General features: G+C 55.5%; 1 protein-coding gene across 4 annotated transcripts in view; it reads left to right on the top strand.

Moving 5' to 3' along the window:
- The window catches only part of RPS6KA2 (ribosomal protein S6 kinase A2), a 304538-nt gene that overhangs the window by 222780 nt on the left and 60123 nt on the right, over nt 1-21635 (top strand). For all 4 annotated transcript variants that reach the window (XM_032837181.1, XM_032837184.1, XM_032837183.1 and 1 more), the window contains 2 exons: nt 3570-3686; nt 10303-10384. In XM_032837181.1, coding sequence (XP_032693072.1) covers nt 3570-3686; nt 10303-10384 — 199 coding nt within the window. The remainder of the gene's footprint in view (nt 1-3569; nt 3687-10302; nt 10385-21635) is intronic.

The raw sequence follows: 21635 nt of genomic DNA, 5'->3' as shown, positions 1-21635 counted from the left end.
CTGTTTGATAACAAAGAAAAGGCATTTATTTCAAAATGAGACGTGGGTATTGTTGTAATTCTAGATGCCCTTTTGGGCAATGATCGGCCAAAAAATAGGACATTCTGTCTGGAAACAGAGCAGACATGCCTGGGCATGTCCCCCTCCCTGCCTGCATCTGCGTGTTTCCTGTGACACGGGCCTCTGGGGTCAACGTTGGCTCAACCTTTCCTCCCTTCCCCACCCCTCGCCTCCCCTTGCCTCCCCTCCCCTCTTTCTTTCTTTTAAGTTTTTGGGAAAGAGAAAAACAAAGTATCCTCAGGCAAATTCAAGCCAAAATGTCACTACAAAGGCAAAACTCCGGAATCTACAGTGGGACACGCTCGGGCTTTGCTCTTGAAGACCTTCCTGAGCTCCCTTGGGAGAAGAGCGGTACTGCCACGTGGCCAGGGGAGAGCCCGGAGTTCCCGAGCCCGTTCTCAGAGGGGAACCTAGCTACGGGATTTGGGTACGTTTGCTCTAAATTCTTGGACAGCGCGAATACACAACACTTGAAATGTTCGGACAGATTTGTTTGTGAACCTCCTGTGTGAAACGTTAAGAAGGTAAAGGCCTGAAGCGGGAGGGGCGCGGTGGGCGGGGAGGAGGAGGCAGCTGGGAGGTGTCCCGGCGACAACGGGGTGAAGTCTCCTTCACCGGCTGGCGCTCCGGGAGCGCGGATGCGGTGGGGATGTCCAGGGACCGGGCACGGGGGCTCCCACAGTCAGAGCGCCACCTGACAGCGTCCCAGTGTGCTGAGTGACCTCATTTACTGCCACCGAGGGCCTCCGGCTCTCCGCAAAGAGCGCCTGAAGAGGAGGAACGATCTGGAATCCTCATGAAACACACGTGCTGTGAAGTGCGGTTGGGGGAGACCCCAGCGGCCACGCTGAGAGCCCACACCCCGCACCGTCCCCTGCGCCTGTGGTCAGGGTTGACTTGGACGTTCTAGTCAGCATGTGACTTTGTTAACGAAGCCGCGGAAAGATGGGATTTGGGGAATGATGACCTTGTTGTGGTGTGGGGACTGCATTACCTCGGCTGCGTGATGGAAGTTATTTCCGGAGGGAATCGGGATTCTGGGGGATGGACAGCGGCGTAGGGAGAGGGTGGTCAGTGGGCCGTGGCTGGAACGTGCTGTGTTAACAGAAAAGGGGCTGGTCCAGGAGGTCTGAGGCGTTGGCGGGCATGTCTGTAACTGTGACTTCCTCCCCAGACTGTGTGTAACGATAATCCCGACGGGCGGCCTGTGCCCCAGACCTTTACTTACTCCAGACCTGATCACAAATCAATGACGTTCTAGTTGGCCGTCTCCTACCCGCGCTCCTTGGAACCTTATGAACGAATCAAAAAGAATCCATTTTGGCTATATTCGTTGTTTCTGCTCACAATCAGAAAAACCATCGCTTGTGCAAAAATGGCAAATCCTCAGCGAGGTGGAAATTGGAGCGTTCTCTCTCCACCGGAAGAGAAAAAGCGACACGTTCCCGCGGCTGACCTGGGGTGAGGTGTTGCAGCACGTGTGACCTCGCTCTGCTTTATTTCTTCATTTTTATTTTTTTAAAGATTTTATTTATTTATTTGACAGAGAGATCACAAGTAGGCGGAGAGGCAGGCAGAGAGAGAGGAGGAAGCAGGCTCCCCGCTGAGCAGAGAGCCCGATGCGGGGCTCGATCCCAGGACCCTGGGATCATGACCTGAGCCGAAGGCAGATGCTTAACCCACTGAGCCCCCCAGGCCCCCCTCACTCTACTTTAAAAGGTGTCCAGTGCTAGTTACACAGAGATAAAACAGTACAATTCATAACTTTTGAGAAACTGAAATTTTTGTACATTTTAGAGAGACCGCTGTAATGTAATCTGTTGTTACTCTGATTCCACTTGAAAATATCCGCTGTTGGACTGAGACCTGGCGAGAAGCTGGGCATCCCAGTGCCCCGGGATTGGAAACCCATCGCCCACACTCGCGGCTCTGGGCCTCACTAGGACTGAATCTCTACTTCAAAACCCTTTTCTAAGGAATGAAAGAAACAATGAGAAGTCCTGAGTGCCCAGAACACAATGTGCTTGTGATTTCTGGTCGCTATTTTTAGATGAGCTTTTCAGCCCACCCATTCTGCTGGTTTTCAGCACCTCGCCCAGTGCCAAGATGACGGAGCAGGGGTGAGTGCTCAGATGGACGGAGGGGCTGGAAAGGGAGTCTGGGAGAAGCAGAGCAGGGACTCAGCAGCAGTTAGCCTCTGCTGTCAGGAAAAGCGCCTCCCTTCCAGCTTTCCAGTTCCCATTGCTGGCGTCGGGCGGATTCACAGGGTTATAAGTGAAGTGATGTGTCTTTGGGGACAGGAAATTCTCTGATGAAGAAATCATGGTGATTTCTGTCAATGTTTTCATTGAAAGATCAAGGGCTTTTTTTTCCTACTGGGGAATCTTGCTTCTGGACTGGCAGAAAAAACCTATCTGACGGCTTCTTCTGAAACATGGTCTCTGGGAGACCAATGAAAAGCACTTGGCATTAGCCAAGCCAAAGATATTCTTCAAGAAGGAGGAGGAGGACACGCGTCTGCATGTCACAAGCCATGGCCACGTGTGGGGCCTGCAGACGGCCCTTTGCAGCACAGCCCGCAGACATTAGGACGGAGTCCCAGAGGTTCATTCTGCTGCAGGGGTCCCAGGATCAACCCTATCCCAACTTTGGCCCAAACTGTTAGACGCAGGATGGATTTCGTGGAGAGCCTCAGGCATGTCCTTGAGATGAGACCTAAGGACAAATATCCATGCGGAAAAGATCGCAGTACCAGCTTCCCTGGCCTGCTTCCCAAGATAGGCCCACATAAGGACGACGGTGTGAAGCTCTGTGATGTCACACGTGTCACGGTATGCCCACCCTGTGGAGGGCACCACCCGTCACCAGGAGCTAGAGACTGTCTGTCCCTAGAGAAAGGAGCCTTTGCTACTTTTTCCTGGTTCTCTGCCCCAGCGCAAATCTTCTTTCGAATTCCTAATTAACAGACGCTCCCAAAGTCAAGCCTTCTTTGTCTTGCCAATTCCTGCCAGATGTGTTGTCCTTTTGTCTATAACGAATAAAAACTGGGGGCCCTGGGGGGCTCAGTCGATGAAGCATCTGCCTTCCCAGGGTCCTGGGATCGAGTCCCCCATCGGACTCCCTGCCCAGCGAAGAGCCTGCTTCTCTGTCTTCCTCTACCCCTCCCCTCTGTGCTCGCTCATTCTCTCTCTCAAATAAATAAAATCTTAAAAAGAAAAAACAAAAAAACTGCCCGTTCTGGTCATTTTTCTAGGTCTCCGTGTTGTTATTGCCTCTGTGCACACGGAATAATACTTTGGTTTTTTTCTCCTATTACTCAGTCTCATGTAAATTCAGTCCTCAGTCCGGCTGGAAGACCCTGAGGGTCGAGAAGAGATTTTCCCAGCCTTCACCGCAGTCCTCAAAATCCGTAACCTTAGCCAGCGCGCCGTAACTTCAGTGTAGGGCAGAAGCGGTGAGCTGGGAGGAACCGCGGGCTGGGTCCTCACCGTGCCGCTGCTCTCTTGCAGGAGGAAGGTACCGTCAAGGAGATCGACATCAGCCACCATGTGAAGGAAGGCTTCGAGAAGGCCGACCCTTCCCAGTTTGAACTGCTCAAAGTTTTAGGACAAGGATCCTACGGAAAGGTAAGCCGCGGCTTCGATTCCGTCTGAGTGGGGCTCGCGCACCGTGGCAGGTCCCCCAGCCCAGGGCGGGACGCACTTGAATGTCAGGGGAGGCGAGCGATGGCCAGGCCGGCTCCTACCCTGAGGCCGAGGGGGTGAGGCTCGCGGACAGCCCCCCGTCTGCGAGTCCCGTGCGCGCTGCCACCCACACGCATGTTGCACAGTTACGACTCATGCGGGGCTGTGCGGACCACGACTGTGTGGGCCCGCGGGAATGCCCGCACCACGCCCCTCTCCTCAGACTTCCCGGGTGTCTCCTCATCCCCACGGTGAGGAGAGTCCTTGACCTTGAGGCAGTGCCTCCCTGAGAGCATAGACTTGACCAGAAGGAAGAAAGAGGCGCCCTTCGCGCTGGCGCGTGACTGGCACCCAAGGGTCAGGAAGGCTGGGCCTCGCCACCGGCCTCATCTCCTTGCCCGGTGTCTCAGCTGTTCAGACTCTCTCTCGAGCCTCAGTTTCCCTCTCTGCACAATGGGGAGTGGCACGAGCCATGCGATTGTACTGCCATCCAGCCGTTGCCTCAGCTGTATCTGCACACAGAATCGCGTCCTTTGCCTCACCGTCAAGGTGTGGTGAGGCTGGTCCGTCCCAGGAACGAGAAGTGGGCGGCCCCTCACTCAGGCCGCGTCCGGGTCCGGGGGACCACAGGCATCTTCAGTGACGGCTGCGTGAGAGTCCTCCCAGCGCGGTGCTGGGTCCTCCGCGTCCCCGTGCAACGGCGAGAAATCCGGAGACCCTGACGGCGCGATTTCTGGAATATCGGGGCCCGAGAAAAGCGGTACAGCCCCTCCCTGCGGCACAGGCAGAGCAGCGACTAGCTTTCCAAGTGTCGTTTCGCGCGGAACGTGGACATTTGCCAGATCTGTCCGTTCTTCGGAGGACTTTGTGTCAAGATGCAATGTGGTGCCTGTTGATTTAAGGCACAACTAATAACACATTAATGATGTTCTGCAAAGTCTCTGCAGACCATGAAAATGGGATTGCTTGCAAACTTATATGCCAAAGCCTGCATATAAGGTGGATTGTCTTTCTGTTTTCTTTTCCGCTTTCGTGCAGTAACGTGGGAAGGAGGATTGTACACTCAGTTATACATAAACACGGTCGCTTTGAGCCATGCCAGATTTCCCATATTCAGAGTTTCGTGTCCTGCAAAAATGGCTCTGTGATGTGGACTGTAAGGAGTTCGGGAAGCAGGGAACGAAGACTTCGGTCTCTCACAGCCTTGGGAGCGTTACGGGAAGCACACGGCAGAGCCTACTGAAGTGGTAATGGAATGTCTGCCGTTCATTAGAAATGTCAGAGAAGAGGAGAAGGCATCATTCTTTCTCTAAGAACTAGGATTTCAGAACGGAGACGAGCAAATTCACAGACACTCCTGAGGTATTGTTTCTGGTGCACATTCTCCGCCAAGCGGTCCAGGTGTGGGCCACTGTGGGTGCTGCATTGTGATTGGGTCCCTCTGACCTCACTGTGGACACCACCCACCACCCCCAGCTCCAGCTGCTTGGGAACAGACTCACAGACCGACGTTTCTGAGCTCGACGGAGCCACGCGTCTGGGGCTCGAGGGGTCTGTCCAGAAACTCACCTGGACAGAAGCTGCCCTTGAAGATGCCCTCCTCCCAGACTGGGGTTCCAGAGGAAGGGAGGAAAGGCTTTGTCCAATTCCCTCCCAGTTTCAAATTTTGAATTTGCTTTAAAAGACCGTTCTTCGGAAAACAAGTGAAATAGCGAATGGTGTTTGGTGGAACCGTGGGAACAGCCGTCCTTGTCACGCTCTGGGCTGTCCTCCCCAGCCTTCCGCACACCTGCTCGTTCACACACACGGAGCCGGTCTGCGTACGGCGCGGCAGGTAACGACGAGCACGCGAGCTGAGGGGCAGAGGCAGTGGCCCTGTGTACGGGTGTTCCAGCCTCTGCTCACGACCTAGTTCTCAGCTCGTGTGTGGGGGCCCCCCTGGGCCTGGGAGTGAAGACCAGAGCCCCTGGCGGATGACGGGTGCTGACCAAACGGGACAGGACTCCGGAAACCTCTCGGAAGGGCCTTGGGATGCCGTGGGGCCAACGTCAGGCACTAGAGAGCTGCAGGTGGAAATTCTCTTAGTCCACGCAGTGCTGTCTGTCGGGAATTTTTTATAAAAGCAAAACTAATGACAAGAGGGGGAAAGCCGCATGTTCTGACATTGCACAGTGTTTTACTCTTCACCCCTAGGTACGTCCTGATGCAGGGTCGTCCTGCTTTTGCCCTCTAGAAGAGAAACATTAGACAAAACTAAATATTCTCATTCTGTAGAAAGCTCCAGCCCACCCTTCTTATCTCTGCTCCCAGGAGCAAAGAGCCAGAGTTGATCTGGACCTCAGTGTCCCTGGGCTGTATTCACCTGTCACCGGGCCCCTCCGTTACCTGTCACCGGGCCTGTCCGTTCTGTCTTTCCTCTGTGCAGTGACTGCAGATGCTGGAGCTGCAGGAAGGAATAAGCACCATCTCTACCACTTGGCCTTCCCACTCCTGCTTCCAACGGCAGACTCGTCCCAGGGGCCTTTGCCGTCCCGCCCACGTTAGGGGCCCTGATGGATCCTCCCTTGGCTGCTATGTTCTACTTGTGCAGCAGAGGACTGGTCCCCAGATGGAAGCAGCCCCACACCCCAGAGGATGACTCCCTATTGGTGGCATCTCTCGGAGGGATGGCAGGGGCTTGTGGGCGCCATGCAGGACCACACGGAGGGCAGCGCGAGCTCTTCTCTCCAAGTCAGTCCTGCAAAGTACAGGAAGCAAAATAACCAGTTTGCCAGAGCAGTTTGCTGGGAATAATGGAGAACATCTCTGGTCGTTAGTAATTTGTCAAGCCATCATGACTTCAAGGGTGTCCAGAGAGCAAAGGAAGCAGCGGTGCCTGGACAGGAGAAACAGCCTTGTCCTCGAAGATATTTAAGCATTGAATTGGGAGAACAGTGAAACTCTGGAAGATGCGGCACAGTGTGTCCCGGTGTCAGGGGCCTGGTGCGGACCAGGTGCTCCTTGAGAGTCTGCAGGCAGGAGAGGCGTTGGAGCCCCCCAGAGAGTCCAAAAGTGTTGCCGTCGCCCTCCTTCCCATCCCCTTGCCTGTTCTTTGGTGTCCCTCATGGGTGAACACCAGGGGTCGGTGTGGGAACATTCTTTTCTTAAAAATATTCGGGGAGATAGGCAGATGACAATTCCCATCTTGTGAGACGGGATCAACCCAAACAAAAACATGCCCTTGCTTTCCTGTCACTTAGTTGGTAGCACATAAGAATGGGTGTTTAAATGTCTTCCTTTGGAGGAAGGATCCGGCATCCGGTGGCATCCCCTGCAGGTGCGTGACCGCCACCCAGCCGGCTCCCATGTGGGAGAGCACTGCCGACCCATCGCGACACTGCAGCTCTCAGAGCTGAGAAGTTTGCTGAATCAGGCAGTGGTTTTGCTGATTACAATGACACCTGAAGATTTAGGGTGATGTAGAATGACATGGGATCTGTCTCCGTGTGTCCCCCAGCAATATCCTTGCATGTTACATGCTGAGCTGCTAAAGCAGCAGTTGGAACGGACTGGGGAGCATGTTAAAGCTGGGTTAGAGACAGAAGGTTGGCTGTTGCAGGGGCTGAAATTTCTGGGATTATCCAGCCTTTGTCTCCCTGCAAGGGAGTGTGTTCCTGAACATGCGCGTCCAGCCCCAGAGGCGGCGGCACAGGGCGGCGGTCAGGAGCGGCCACCTGTGGCTCGTGAGCCCGTCCTCGCACTCGTGACCATATTCACTGTGGCATTGACGGCACCGTGGCTTGTGCCCTCAAGGCTCTGTTTACTTCCTGTGGGGCCCTGCTTACCCAGGGGTCCCTCCTGCTGTGGTTCCAGTCGTACCCCACAGCCCAGCGCACAGTGCGGGCTTCACGAGACGGCGAGAATGGAGTTTCTTCCAGCTCTTTCCTGAAATGGAAGAGCTCTTTTAATGACACGTGTGTATAAACAGCATCACCATCAATCATCTCATTTTTAAAAGCCTGAAATACAAAAGAGAAAATGGTTTTATGAGCAATGCTTCATGCAAAATTTGACATCATTTCCACTACTCTTAATGGATGGTGGACCCCGAGGACTCGGCGTCCAGGGCAGCCTCGGGCAGAACGGGGTGTCCGCAAGTCCTTGAGCTCAGACGTGCGCTCTCAGGCGTGTTCCCCATGTACGTCGCGCACCCCTCCTTACCTTGCGGGGGAGGAGTTGGACAAAGGGATGAAAATGCAGAGAAGACAGCTTCGCTCTTGCACATCTTGGAAGAGCGGTTTTAATGCCGTTACCGGTCTTCTGAGAACGCCCGTCTTGGGGCTGAGCGGTGGGCTTCACTGTGAAGTGTCGGTAGATCTGTGGCCCTAGTGGAGGTGCACGGAGGGCTTGAGCAAGGAACCATGGCAGCTTCTCCGCACGGGGACTCAGGGGCCCAGGCTGGCTTGGCCCGCGGCCCCGCACGGCCACCCTCGGCCCCATGGCCGGGGCTCAGCTGGAGTGTTTTGGTCCAGCTTTGCAGTGTTCTGCACCCAGAGGCCACACTCCCCCTCAGCTAGAGTCGTTGTTTAGCCAACAGCCCCTTCCCGCCACGGACACCCCTGCCCCTCAGCCCCATGCCTTTTAGGGCACAGCTTTCTTTCTGGGGTGCTGGGCACTGATGCTCGGGCCCAGGCCCCTTAGGGGGGCCCCCAGCTTCTCCCACCTGCTTACTGGCTTGCTGCCCAACACGCAAATCCTGGCTGCTCCCCTCTGTCCGCCGCCTGCATCAGCCTGGGGACAGGGCTTGGAGACCTGAGGGGACCAGAGTGTGTGCAGACACACTGCAGGGCGCATGACTTCCCATGAGTCAGAGGACATAACACGTCGAGCACTAGAGTTTTCTCTGCACAGCTCGGCCTTCTGACCACGGCTGGGGCAGCTCTCCTCGCCCGTCGGGAGGCTCATACCCGGCAGGACGTCCCATGCAGAGCCCCTGTCTGCACAGGCTTGTGTCTCACCCCGTGTGGCCGTGAGACCCCAGACTTTCTCCCCGGGGGCCTGCACCACAGCCGGCTTCATCCAGCCGATAAGTGTAGACATGTCACATGTCCCCCAAGGATCAATAGTAATGCTCAGTGGCAGAGTAGTCCAAATCCAAAGGAAAAGGGGAACCTGCTTCTAACTGTCCTGGCTGCCTGGCCCTCATTCCCGGAGGCAGCATCCAGTGGGGCCGGCTTGTCCCTCTTGCCCTCGTTTTTTCTGGGCGGGGGAGGCAGGTATCCTTGGCATTGACCCCAGTCTGTGACCCGAGTGCCGGGAGCGGCTGGGAAGGAGCTGGGCAGGAGCTGTCCCCGGGCCAGGACGCTCCCGGTCAGGAGCCGCCTCCCGGGCTGGAGAGCACACGGCGGACCGAGGACGGACTCCCTGAACCCGCGTTCCTGTGCGGGGACGTCATGTCTTCCAGGTCACAGAGCAGACACCGAGCGGGGTCCTGTGAGGAAGGGAGGTCCTTGCTCTGAGCACCCTGCCTTCCACCACCTTCTTCCCCTTTGCTCTCCCGGAGGGGGAAGCTGTGAGAGAGCAAACCCTGCGCGCAGGTCTCTGTCCCCCGGAGCGACCCTGCAGCCCGGCCCGCCGGCCCCACACGGGTCTCTGTCCCCCATGGGCCACCCTGTGGCCCCACACTAGTGGCGCTGCGTCCCCAGAGGCATGGGCAGGGGCAGGTCTCTTTGGCTCCACGAAGCCTCACGAGGCAGGCATTTGGGGCAGAGAGTGGGTCCCTGTCACCCCTGCGGTGGCCCCTTCGCTGGTAGCAGGTATGGTCCCCGTGGCCGTCTGTCTCCCGCCAGTGCATGTTTGCGTCTCCCATCAGCGCCCCGTGGTGCGTTTACTTTACTCATCGTGTTCAGCAATCGTTGTCTATGACCCCAAGCTCAGTTTTCTTTTTGGTTTTCTTCAATGTTGTCCTTCAAAATGTGCTTCAAAAATGCATTAAAGATCCACACGCGTGTCTCTAAGAGCTATTTAGAAACGAATTCTATTAAAAAGAAGAGGAAGAAGAAGAAGAAAGAAACTTTATAAATTTAACTCTGCTCGAAGCTAAATTTTGGGTGAAGAAAGCTGAAAATAAGAGAACTGAGTTTGTCTTGAGCATCAGAGTGTCCTCCGTGTGAGTGGCACGGTCGGTCGCTCGGGTGGCCCTCCCCGCAGGGTTTACAGCGACGTGTTTGGAACAAACCAAAGGATCTGCCTTGAAATTCCTGAATATCATTTGCATTTCTGAACAACCAGCGTTTGTTTGTTTGTTCCAGGGGTGTGGTGTTCCCTCCCACAGAAACGTTTAGGAGAAAGTGGTACCGAAAACAAACCGTTCTTCAGCACACACGTGACACTGTCCATCACAGAGTTGCGGTCAATTAGACGACGTTGGTCCGGGCAGCTCAGATGCTGGAGGAACTTGTACATATTTATTTTACTGGATTTTTTCCCCCTAAACCCCCCTTGTATCGTTCTGTCGGCTCAAATAAGGCCGAGTCCACCGTCTTCCCCCAACCTCAGATGTCCCTGCTCTCTTTACCAGGTGTTCCTGGTGCGGAAGACCAAGGGCTCGGACGCTGGCCAGCTGTACGCAATGAAGGTCCTCAAGAAAGCTACCCTGAAAGGTGAGCACTTCCCGGGGGCTGGCCCTGTTTGAGACGCGCTGCCGTGGTCTGTGCTCTGCCGGCCGCTTGCCTAAATACACATTCGGTCTAGCTTCACGTGATTTCTGAAGCTGTCTGTAAAGGAGCGTATCAGACGCATTTCTCTCTGCTGACGGTAAAGAGTACAAACATTCCCCCACACATTTAACCCAGCCCCGCGACACTGCCGCACTTTTCAGAGAAAGCCATACTGCGTAAATACCGTTCCCCCTCATGTGTCGGCTGTGGCGTGCCACTCGCAAAGAAGCACATCGGGGAGGGAAGCAGAAACAGGTCGGACGGCGGCGTGTGGACCGCGGCGCAGCCCGAGTCCTCAGTGAGACCACATCGCTCAGTTTCCAAAAAAACGTGATTCACGGCTCCGGCGCTTCCCTTGGGTCCCCTTGGCTGGGTTTTAGAATCAGGAGCACCAGATTCTAGCAAGGCCCACCCCCGCCCCCAGGGAGGAATAAGCACTAGACACGGTCAAAGTGACACTGCAGAGTGAGCCCCACTTCTGGCTCATAGTCCCGTAGCCAACACCTCGGGAGAGCCGAGCGCCACCGGCTCACCCCGTAGGGAGGGAGGGGCCATATTGTCCTCTGCACACACGTCCCTTACCCTTGGCTGGTAACACAAAGCACGAAATGCCGGCCAGGAATTCATGAACCAAATAAATACAGACTTACGCATCCTAGGTATTCCAAGGAGAAGTGTCCTTCCAAAGGTGGTTGTTCAAGGATGGGACCTTAAATGGTTCCTTTTCCCTTTAATCACAACCATCCCTTCTTCCCCTCAAAATGACCTCACCGTCCCCTGCCCTGGGAGGAGAGGGAAGGAAAAGTAGGAGGGAAGTCGGAACCTCGGTCAGGGAATCCGAGACCACGCACCTGCTCTGAAGGCCCAGCGTCAAGCCAAGGAGCCAGACATCGCGCCGTCTAACCCGGGGCTCAGCCAGCACTCCATCAGCGCTGACCTTGACCTCTCAGCTCGTGCTAGGCACTCCAGCTTAGTGAATCACTAAGTGATTCCACATTTGTTTGGAAGCCAACCCGGTGTGCTTCAGAAAGTGCCCTGGAGCCCGTGTCACACGGGTCAGACGGAGTGGAACGCGGTGTCTGCAGAGCGCGTCATAGTTTTAAAAGCACGAGCCTCCCGGTCGGTACAGGTCCGTGTGTATGTGGGCAGCGAGGAAGAACACGTCATGCTGGTAGGAATCAGGCCAAATGAGGACAGTCTCAAGGTAACCGATAGCTTTTGTTTTCTTCCCTATGCTCTATATTCTAAGTTCTCAACAGAAATAATACATGTTTGACTTTTTTAATGTCAAGTTATTTGCAAAATACTCTGGACCCTGTGCTTGATGATGTAAAATTGTTTTCACATGTGAGAACGAGCCGTGTGCACATAAAAGAGGAGGTCAATTCTCCATGTCCTTGTGCTCCTTTCAGAGCTGCGTTTCAAACCACACATTGGACGTCCTTACTGCTTCCGCTTTCCAGAATGGTCCCTCACAAAAGAATACATTTTTTTTTTCCAGAAATGTGATGGAGATTTATTTTCTTAAGAGAAAAAGGGGCATCTGGGTGGCTCAGTGTGTTAAAGCCTCTGCCTTCGGCTCAGGTCACGATCCCAGGGTCCTGGGATCGAGCCCCGGGTCAGGCTCTCTGCTCGGTGGGGAGCCTGCTTCCTCCTCTCTCTCTCTGCCTGCCTTGCTGCCTACTTGTGATCTCTGTCTGTCAAATAAATAAATAAAATCTTTTTTAAAAGAGAGAGAAAATAAAAAGGTGGTATATATATACAATGGATTACTACTTGGCCATCAAAAAAAAAAAATGAAATCTTGCCATTTGCAACGATGTGGATAGAACTAGAGGGTGTTGTGCTGAGCGAAATAAGTCAATCGGAGAAAGATAATCATCATAAGATCGTACTGATAATGTGGAATTTAAGAAAACAGAGGACCATAGGGGAAGAGAGGAAAAAATAAAACAAGATGAGATCAGAGAGAGATAAACCATGAGACTCTTCATCAAAGGAAACAAACAGGGTTGCTTGGTGGGGGAGATGGGGAAACTGGGTGAGGGGCACTCGGGAGGACAGGTGGTGTGATGAGCCCTGGGCGTTCTAGGCAACTGATGATCACTGATCTCTGCCTCTGGAACTAGTAGTGCAGTATAGGTTAATTAATTGAATTCAAATTTAAGAAAGGCTATAAACGTTTGCAATGCAGTGCCTCGGGAGGGGTGGTCCTTGGACACATCATAGGAGGACAGAGTATGTGCAGGAAGGAGGCCAGGTGTCTGCGTGCACCGCAGGGAGAGGACGCTGCGGCTCGCTGAGCCTCCCCCTTCCTCACGCACAAAAGAGGCTCAGCTCAGGACTGTTGAAATCGGCTGGATGCCGCCACCTCTGCCCTCCGCGATCCCGAGGTCTCCCGATCTCTCCACCTTCGCGTGGGCCGGTGCAGGCTGTTGAGTCACCCGCGGAGCGTGGAGAGACAAGGAACGCGCCGTGACCGTGGCTGTGATGCTCCCCACCCGCCAGCCACACCGGAACGTACAGACAAGCCCCCAGAGAGAGAACGCGAGGGGTTTGATAGTGAGAAGGGGGCGGAGGACTGCGGAGATCGTCCTGAAACTCCAGATTGTTTCTCAAAAACACAGCGACTGTCGTGTGTGCGGGAGAGAATTGTTGTCAGTGAGATTCCAAATGCCTTGACAGAAGGATGATGGTCTGACAGCTCTGTTTTAGCTTTACGTGATTGTGCAGCTGTCGGGCGCCCGCCCCCTTTCTTTAAGGAGGTGGCACGTCAGTCGTGAGGGCAATGTCAACTGCTGGGCGGCGAGGACGGTGTGACGAGCTCGCCGCCCCCACCAGCCCCGCCCTCGTGTTCCAGCACCTTCTCCCGCCTCGCGGGGCCTCCTGCCGATTAAGGACCTTTTGCGAATGTTCCCCTTTCTTCCGTGACTCCGTACTCATTACTCAGCACAGCGTTGTCCCCAGAACAGTGCCACATAAAGCGTTCCAAGCACCGCGAGTCAGAAGGTGGACGCCGCATTCGTGTCGTAAGGGAATGGGGCTCAAATGACCGCAAGCCTGGCCCCGAGCAAGAGACCAGGAATGAAGACAGCCCCGGGTCCATCCTCTGGTTAGTCAGTCAGCAAGTAGGGACTGTCGTCCCCCCTAGGAACAGTGGCTCCCAAGGTTCTGAGTCTGCATGAGAATTCGTCACCCCCCAAGGGAGAGGACCACGATACTGCCATCGGGACACACACCTGGGCCATGGACATGTCCTGCTTCACTTCTGTGTGCGGCGTCGCCATGGGGAGCCTCGCCTGTCCCCGTGTCCTCCTACTTAGAACGGGGAGATGCCGTGCGAGTACCTGCCCGTAGTGTTGCTGACGCGGGAAGTACCTTCACGGCAAAGGTCAGTGTCAGCTGTCCTCAGCTCTGCTCCTTTTCTCCGTGACACTAGAGATGTGTTTGGGCTTCTCCTGTCCCGATTCAGGTGGGTTGGGTTGCGTGCCGGAGGGAGGAAGAAGGCCAGACGGTGACTGCCATCTGGGTAGGAAGAATCCCGTCTTCCTCTGGCCCAGGGTCAGTGGCTACCACGGTGTTCGTTGCTGGGAAGGACTGGAAGCTGCGTAGGAGCCCAAAGGCTCGGCCCACGCCCAGGCTCCCAGTGTAGGCCTGTCCCCTTGCCCTGGGCCATCCTCTGCCACCAGGAAGGGCTTCCTGCGGGAAGGACGTTCTTTGTGATAATAATTTCCTGACGGGACTTTACCTGCGCTGCCGTGCTGAACTCATATTTCAGCCGTCGGCCCTGAAAGTGGACGTTCTCAGCCCAAAGGTGGCCATTTCCCGCTTTGAAGGAAATGAGTATTATTCTGTCCTATCGATTGAAGGGGAAAAATACATTATTCTGGCAAAACCTCTGTTGAGCAGTTCCGTGACTCCTGGCCGGTTACGGTCATGGCAAATGTGTTTGTCGGCCGCGGTGGGAGGACCTCCAGCCACGAGGACGGAGGACGTAGACTGGCCGCCTTTCGAGCGCCTCGGTTCACCGGTCGGGGCTGCTTCTGCTCCTCGACCGTCCTTTCTTTACGAAGTAGAGCCCCGATGACGTCCGCAGATGCGCGGCGAGCGCAGAGCGTGTGGCGGCTGGGAGGGACACAGCGGTCCCGTGAACGCTGATGACGGCGTCTGGCCCAGCCCCGGGGGCTCAGACCTCAGAGTGCGATTTCCCGCACGATCCTGTTGATTCCGTCTGTCTTACAGCAACGCGCTTTGTCCTGAGACGCGGACACACTCAGAACCCGGGCTTCGACGCCTGCCGTGGCCGAGCAGGTTCATCCCCGGCACATTCACGGAAGTCACTCGGTTCACAGCGGACGGAGAACGGCGAGTTCCGCGGAGGACGAGCGCGAAGCAAGCCGCAAGCGCACGTTCCAAGTGCCGCTCCTCGTAGCGCCGTGAAGCCGGGCGCCACCGCCCACGGTGGGCCGCGCTGGGGGCCCTGCCCGTCCCCCCGACACGCCCGGGCGGTCATTTCCGGACCAGGAAGCCGCGGCCGATGTCCTCGGGCCTTTCTGTTCGGGAGTAGTTTCCCACTGCGTGTTCTGGGACAGAAAGTGAAAGGACAGCGACTCCCCCTGACGCCTCCCTGGCCTCTTTCTCGGGGCTCCCGGAGGCACCGTGCACCTTAGGTAGACGTCCCCGGCCAGGAACCGGCGCGTCACCTACGGCACCTGGGTCCCTTGGGTTCCACCCGTTCGTTTGTACCAGAATCGTCTGTTTGTGTTTCTTGGGTTGTAGACAGGTTAAAGAGTGGGACATGGTGGGAAAAAGACGACAACTAAAGATTACACGGTCATCTCTACTGTAAATGTAAACGTGGAGGCGGAAGGGAAACGGGCTGAAGGCTGATCCACAAAAAGTTTCTTCAGTCAAGAAGTGACCTAAGCAACCGTGTCCCGTTCTCTTTAAATAACCTGAAACAGAGAAGAAGACAGGTCTTCCTACGGTAACTAACGTGGTTACCATTTTAATTTTCATGAGTGATGGTTTTCTTCCTTCCTTCCTTCTCTGGACTGAAGAATGATCCAGAGCTTTGGCCCCGAACACCAGCAATGCGCCTTCTCCCGGGAGGCCACTTTTTGCTATGAATTCGACTTCTGAAGATTCAAAGTATCGCGTGAGGACAGATTTTCGTCTGCATCTGGGAGACTGCGTGGGGTGTAATTTCTGGCCCAGTGGGTTTCTGGGGGCCAGGGAAGGAAGCAGGGAGCAGGGGTCACGGCGCTGAGCCGAGCCTGAGCTCTCCTCCCTCCTGCACGGGGACGCCCGTCCTACACGAGCATTTCCGACTGGCTCTCTCAGACCAGACTGGCCGCTTCTCAGGTCTGGGGACGTGTCTAGAGGGTGGAAATGTCGGTTCCAAGAGGCGGCCTCGAGGTTCAGAACCTGTCCCCTTCAAGGTGCGAAGCCGTTAGGCTGCGGGCAGAAACAGCCCTTGCATTTCCGTTTCTCACTGGACAGGACATGTCAAAGGACTGTGGGTATTGAGATATTTTGTTACCAGCAAAGGGGCTGTTCGCCACCTTTTAACTCCTAAAACTCCAGAACAGAGCAAGTGGCTAAGTAAAAAAATGAACAGGTTGGAATGTCCTAAATGTTAAATTCCTCATGAGCCCAGAGTAGGTACATCTGAAGTTGCCTAAAGGAATATCGGGCTTGGAGTCATGCAGACGTTGGTCCGATCCAAAAAGAGAGCGTTTCCAGAAAGCAGCTCTATTTTGTATCGCGTGTCCTTCCAGCAGGCTGATCCCACGGGCTCCTCCTCCCCTGTTTTCCCAGGAAGGAAACTGTGCCCTTCACAGCGGGGTGCATCTCTGGGCATCTCCATACTCATCTTGGTGCTTGGCGCTGCCACGGCCATGGGGGCTGAAGGACACATGAGGTCGCCGCTGGCACTAGGGGACGTGGATGGCTGTCTGGAGCAAAGCCCACTGTGAAAACGACACCCCCCAATTCTCCACGTTTCAGGGCTACCACAATTACAAGGTTGAAATACAAAACAAAATACGCTTCAGTTATCCCCAATATGCACGGTTTGTTAATGAATCTCAAAATAGCTTGGAATATTTTTCTCTTTACGTCCATAGTAGCAAGCCCCACTCAATTCCAGACTCACCTGTCAGATCCCAGGAACAAACATCCCAGGGAGAAAACAAGGCCTGAACCCCAGTTCTGCACCAGCCTAGAACTGCCCAGTGAGATGGCTACTGGCATTTCACTCCGGCTGATGGGACAGTCTCTTGGCTTAGCTCGCGACGTCTCTCCCCAGTTTTGTGACTTACTGATGCCGTAGTGATACGGGGATGGAGGGAGCCTCTCTCCGGGCTTTCTTTTTGATGCATCTGGGTCCTAGGACTCAAAATCCCTCAGCGCCTTAAGCTGTCCCAAAGGCAGCTTGGAGACAGTGCCAGACGGTGACGCATTTGCTGTCCGTGCCTGCGTCTTTTGTCATGCCAGGATGCCCCGTGGCTGCCTGTCCAGTGGCAGAGCCGCCCGTCCAGGCCTTTCTGCCATCCCTGGCTCTGGCCCGAGAGTGACCAGCAGGGCAGGGAGAGGGATCAGGGTGGGCAGAGCATGGGCTCTGCTCGGTTGGACGGAATCCACAGAGCCGGAGAGCATGGGGACCCCACACGTGGGTTCATGGCCAAGGGCACCGCTCTGGGGAACCACTGCCCTGCGGGTCCTGGGACATGGTCGGTCAGGAACGCTGTCTCAGCACTGACCGAGATGGGCGCCGTGTGCACGTCTGTTTCCTCTAAGTGTCCCTCCCGCCTCCTGGAGGACCCGTGCATACCTGCGGAGTCACTGTCGGGGCACAGGTGTGTGGATGCGTCTCCCGCCGGAGCTGTGGCTCGTCTCTACCATCCCTCAAGGCCCCTGCATTTACGGAGCCTCCTGGCCTTCTCTCCGTTTGCCTCACGCAACATCCCCGCGCTTTACTGGCCTTTTAATGTCACGATCTCACGTTTGTGAGTCAATCTCTCCCCCTTCCCTGTGTCATTCTCTGTCGATTTTAGGAACCAGATTCCCGCCCGGACGTCGGATGGGCGTTCCTCTTTGTTGTCATTAACATGATTGATTTTTTTTTAACACTTAACTCTTTAGTAGATCTGGAATTTGTGTAAAAGGTAGGGAGGAAATACATATTTTTTTCCGCTATCACTCGACAGTTCCTTAGAAATTTAAATGTAAGATCTTTTTCTAATTTTTTCACTTGAGGCTTCTTAGGCCGCTGGCTTCCATTGCCAACACAGTATTTGGGTACATGGCTAAGCGGGTTTCCTCAGGCCTACCAGATCTCAGACAATGATAAGATCAACCCTATTTAGAAGATTTTTAGATGCTCTGAGCCAGCGTTGAGGATTAAGCCTTGTGAGGCGGTGCTAGGCGGGTGTGGAACGTGGAGACCCTTCCTTAGCTACTCTGCGTCCCCGGATCTTGTTGGAGGACGGCCAGTGGGACAGAGACTTCTCCCAGAGGAGGACACACCTCAGGGGACAGGAGACTGCGGTCCCCTGGACCCTGTCAGCCTGGCCTGCTCTGCTGAGATAAGGGACACCCCCGGGAGGCCGCCCGGAGGCAGCGACGAGCTCCTCTCTGTGAGGAGGCGGCCCAGGCCTGGGGCACGGGGACATGTGTGGGTGCACAGAGTGGGCAGCTTTGAAGGGCTTCTAACTGCATTAGGAGGGACAGTCCCATGGCCCCACGGTCACTGGTGGGACGTGCCCGCAACGTACAGTTCTGCCTTCCCCTCAGCGTCCCTCCTCCTTCTCCGGACCCCGTCCCGGCTCCCACATGCACAGAGAGGCCTCCGGGGGCGCCCCTCACTGCCGTGTCCGCACCGTGGCTCCCGCGGGGACACTTCCTCACTGGGGACAGTCCGCGGTTTTGCTTCCTTGGGCCACACAGAGAAGACGGACACACAGTGGACAGAGAGTGGGCAGGAGAAGGAAACTCGAGATCAGGTGGGGAGCACTGTGCCTTCGCCATCCGGTGGTCCCGTTTCTGAGGAGCAGGGGCACCGACCGTGTCCTGGGGTCGGTGTCTTCTCGCCTCACGAGGAGCCTGTGCTGTGCCTTGGGCACCCGCCCCTCCGCCGTCCCATGGCCCATCTTCTGTTTACATGGAAGAGAGAATGGACACCGAGCAGAGCCTTGCTCCCCGGACGGTGACTCACAAATGATGAACGGGAAGACAAGACGAGATCCTGCCCCCCAACCTCCTAAAAGGCTTGCCCGCAATCACCACGACCCCCAAGGAGAGCAGGACCTGAACCCGGGGCTCACGGCTCGGCCATTCGAGGCTGCATTTACGCCCAGGGACCGACTTCACTCAGAGCACCGTGCTCCACGCAGGTCCTGGGGCGACAGTCCCCATCTCGCAGCCCTTGCCCACAGCTCATTTCTAGCTGAGGCTGCTTTGGGTCTCCTTTGTGTCCCGAGGGTCTGTGTTCTCCTTGAGGCTGGAGTCTGTTTCCAGCAGCGATGGCGTACCTTGGCCCCAGCAAGATGTACTCCGGGAAAGGCTGTGGCACCATCTGGCCCGGCCTGGGCCACCTTCTCTCTACAGCGAGCCTTGTCTGCTCTCCCGTGAACGCAGGGCTTGATGACGTGCTCCCTAAGGCCCGGGGAGTGTGCAGTCCCACTGCACTGGCCCAGACAGGGGAGGACCCACTTTGTGTCACCCGGGGCATGGACGATGGCGAGCCAGGTCCCTCCACCCCCTGCCTCGTGCTCTGGTGCTGGGAGTTGGGGGCTGTGTGGGCGCGGAGACGGCCGGGCAGTGCTGGTGCCATGGGGCGGCCTGCAGCTCTGCCCACAGCCCTCCCTGCTAACTCGCGGCTTCTGATCCTGAGGGACACTGAGGCCACTGTGGCACCAGGGCCTGGTGCTGGTACGGGAGCAGACCAGCGGGGGACTGAGAGGAAGATCAGAGAAAGCCCCGGGCGTCCCTGGTCAAGCCCACTCCACCAGAGAGCGCGAGCATGGGGTATGCAGAGAGGATTTGCACGCTGCCCCTCGTCCCCGTCCCCGTGACCTCGTGAGAGCAGCCTGCCCGCTGAGCAACAGAGCCAGGCTGCGCACTCTGGGCCGCTGTCGCCGGCGGCTGCCCTGCCCCAGCAGGCAGACGAGGAGCACTTGGCCATGGCCCTGGAGCGAAGGGGGGCCCCGGAGGGCGTGGGTACTGGAAGCAAGGGTGAAGCATAAGCAGAGCCGAGGCGGGAGGCCGTCCCGTGGCCAGCAGTGAGGGACGTCTGTTTCCTCTAAGTGTCCCGAAGTGCACGCAGCAGCGTACGGACCGTTGTCACCACTTGTAAGTGGCATTACACCCTTCGAGCCACTCTCTGGACCCCAAACTGTGCTCCACAAACAGAAGGCCTGTCCGCTGCCCCTGCGCCAGCCCCCGGCTCCCTCCCGTCCCCATGTGTCTCCTGGAGTCTGATAGCTGAAGGGACCCCACGGGGACAGAGCCCTAGAGTCTTCGATCCACAGCGTCCGGCGGGTTTGGCTCCGTGTGGCGTGTTCAGGGCTCCTCCCGGCTGCGGCGCACGTCGGAATTCTAGTCCCGTTTAAGGAGGAGCAGCTCGCCACCGTCCGGACGGAGCTCGCGTCGTATACCTGCTCACCTGTCATGTACCTGCTCATCGCTGGCAGATGCTCGGCTCCTTTCCTCTGGCTGTTGTGAGCGACGTGGCTGGGAGCGCGGGTGCGCGGGCACCTGTGTGAGCGCCCGGCTTCCGTGCTTCGGGACGTAAGCCTGGGAGTGGAGTTGCTGGGTCGTGCAGCAGTCCTGGCTTTCCCGTTGGAGGGACAGGCGCTTTGTTTTCCACATTCCACTGGCTTCTGTGCGAGGGCTCCGACTTCCGCTCCGTCCTTCCCAGCGCTCGCCATTTCCCCCCTTTTTTATTACAGTCGTTGTTTGGGAACCATTTCTCCAATGAAAACTTTTAAAGTACGTATCACAAAGCCAAAATGTGGATGAATTAAATGCCTGGTCTGGTAAAGCAATACTTACACTGGTCACGTATAGGACTCTGGGAGGAGATCTCCCTCTGCGCTCGTGGGATGGTACAAGGTCACTGCCCTTGGTGTATTGATGTGCTTATGGGAATCCTTATGGGGTTATTCTTCTTCTCAAGCGGTGATCCTGTTGGGCGTGTTTATTTTTGCCTCAAAACGAATGCCGTCTGTATTCCCAGATGGCTACAGTTTGGACAATGTCAGCAGCAAAAAGAATAATAATGTAATTGATTGAAACACACTACTTTTTTAAAAGTCCCTAGTGCCTACTTGTCCTCAGGGATAGAGAGAAGCAATCTTCCTCTTGATTTCCAGGTCTGTCAGAAATGAGAAGACCGCCATTTTGTAGCCCTTAATGACCCAAGCCAGGGTCGTTCATAAGCATATGCTAACACTCTTGGATGGAGGAGCGGTAGGGCCCGTAGCTCACTCCATACTCAACAGCACCCTGCGGGTGACTTATTACTTACAAAGGGACCCACAGGTCTTTATAGTAAGAGACTGATGACTTGTCACTTTAATCACTCCATCAAGTTTAGTGTCATCCAGAGAGGGTCCCGCATCATGCACAGCCCATCTACTCGATCTGAAGTGCACGGCATCACCTCAGAGACGCTTGGTGATGTTTACCTCAGTCTTGTAAAGCCTCCAGACCTAACCTCAGTTTGTGGGAATAAAGAACTTAGAGCCGCTGGTTAAGCACCAATCAGACAAACCCAGAACATGGAACAGTCTATAAGAAGCTGGCCTGGCCTGACCACAAAGTCCACAAAACATGGAAAAAACAAGACAAAACAAAAAACTGTGGGGCCATTCTAGTCTAGAATAAAGAAATATACCAACCAAAGGGAACGTGTGAACCGTGACAGGCTCCCCCATTGGGGAAACTAACGGCTGTTGATGACGATGTTGAATGTGGATTGGGTACTGGATGATGTTGTGGGGCGATTGTCAATTTTCTTTGAGGTGACAGTCATGTCAGAGGCTCAGTAAGGGACTGTCCTTACTCCTAGAAAATGCTGCTCACAAACACAGCTAAGAGTCAAATGTCACGGTGCCCATGATTTTGTGTCAGAGTTTTGGCTATGATGTGTGTAAGTGTGAAGAGAGAGACACAGAGACAGAGAAAGACC

The sequence above is a fragment of the Lontra canadensis genome, unplaced genomic scaffold (genome assembly GCF_010015895.1).
Source record: "Lontra canadensis isolate GAN:19392208 unplaced genomic scaffold, GSC_riverotter_1.0 scaffold97, whole genome shotgun sequence".
NCBI classification, from domain to species: domain Eukaryota; kingdom Metazoa; phylum Chordata; class Mammalia; order Carnivora; family Mustelidae; genus Lontra; species Lontra canadensis.
Note: the sequence above shows the minus strand (reverse complement) of the source record. Positions and strands in the feature narration are given on the sequence as shown.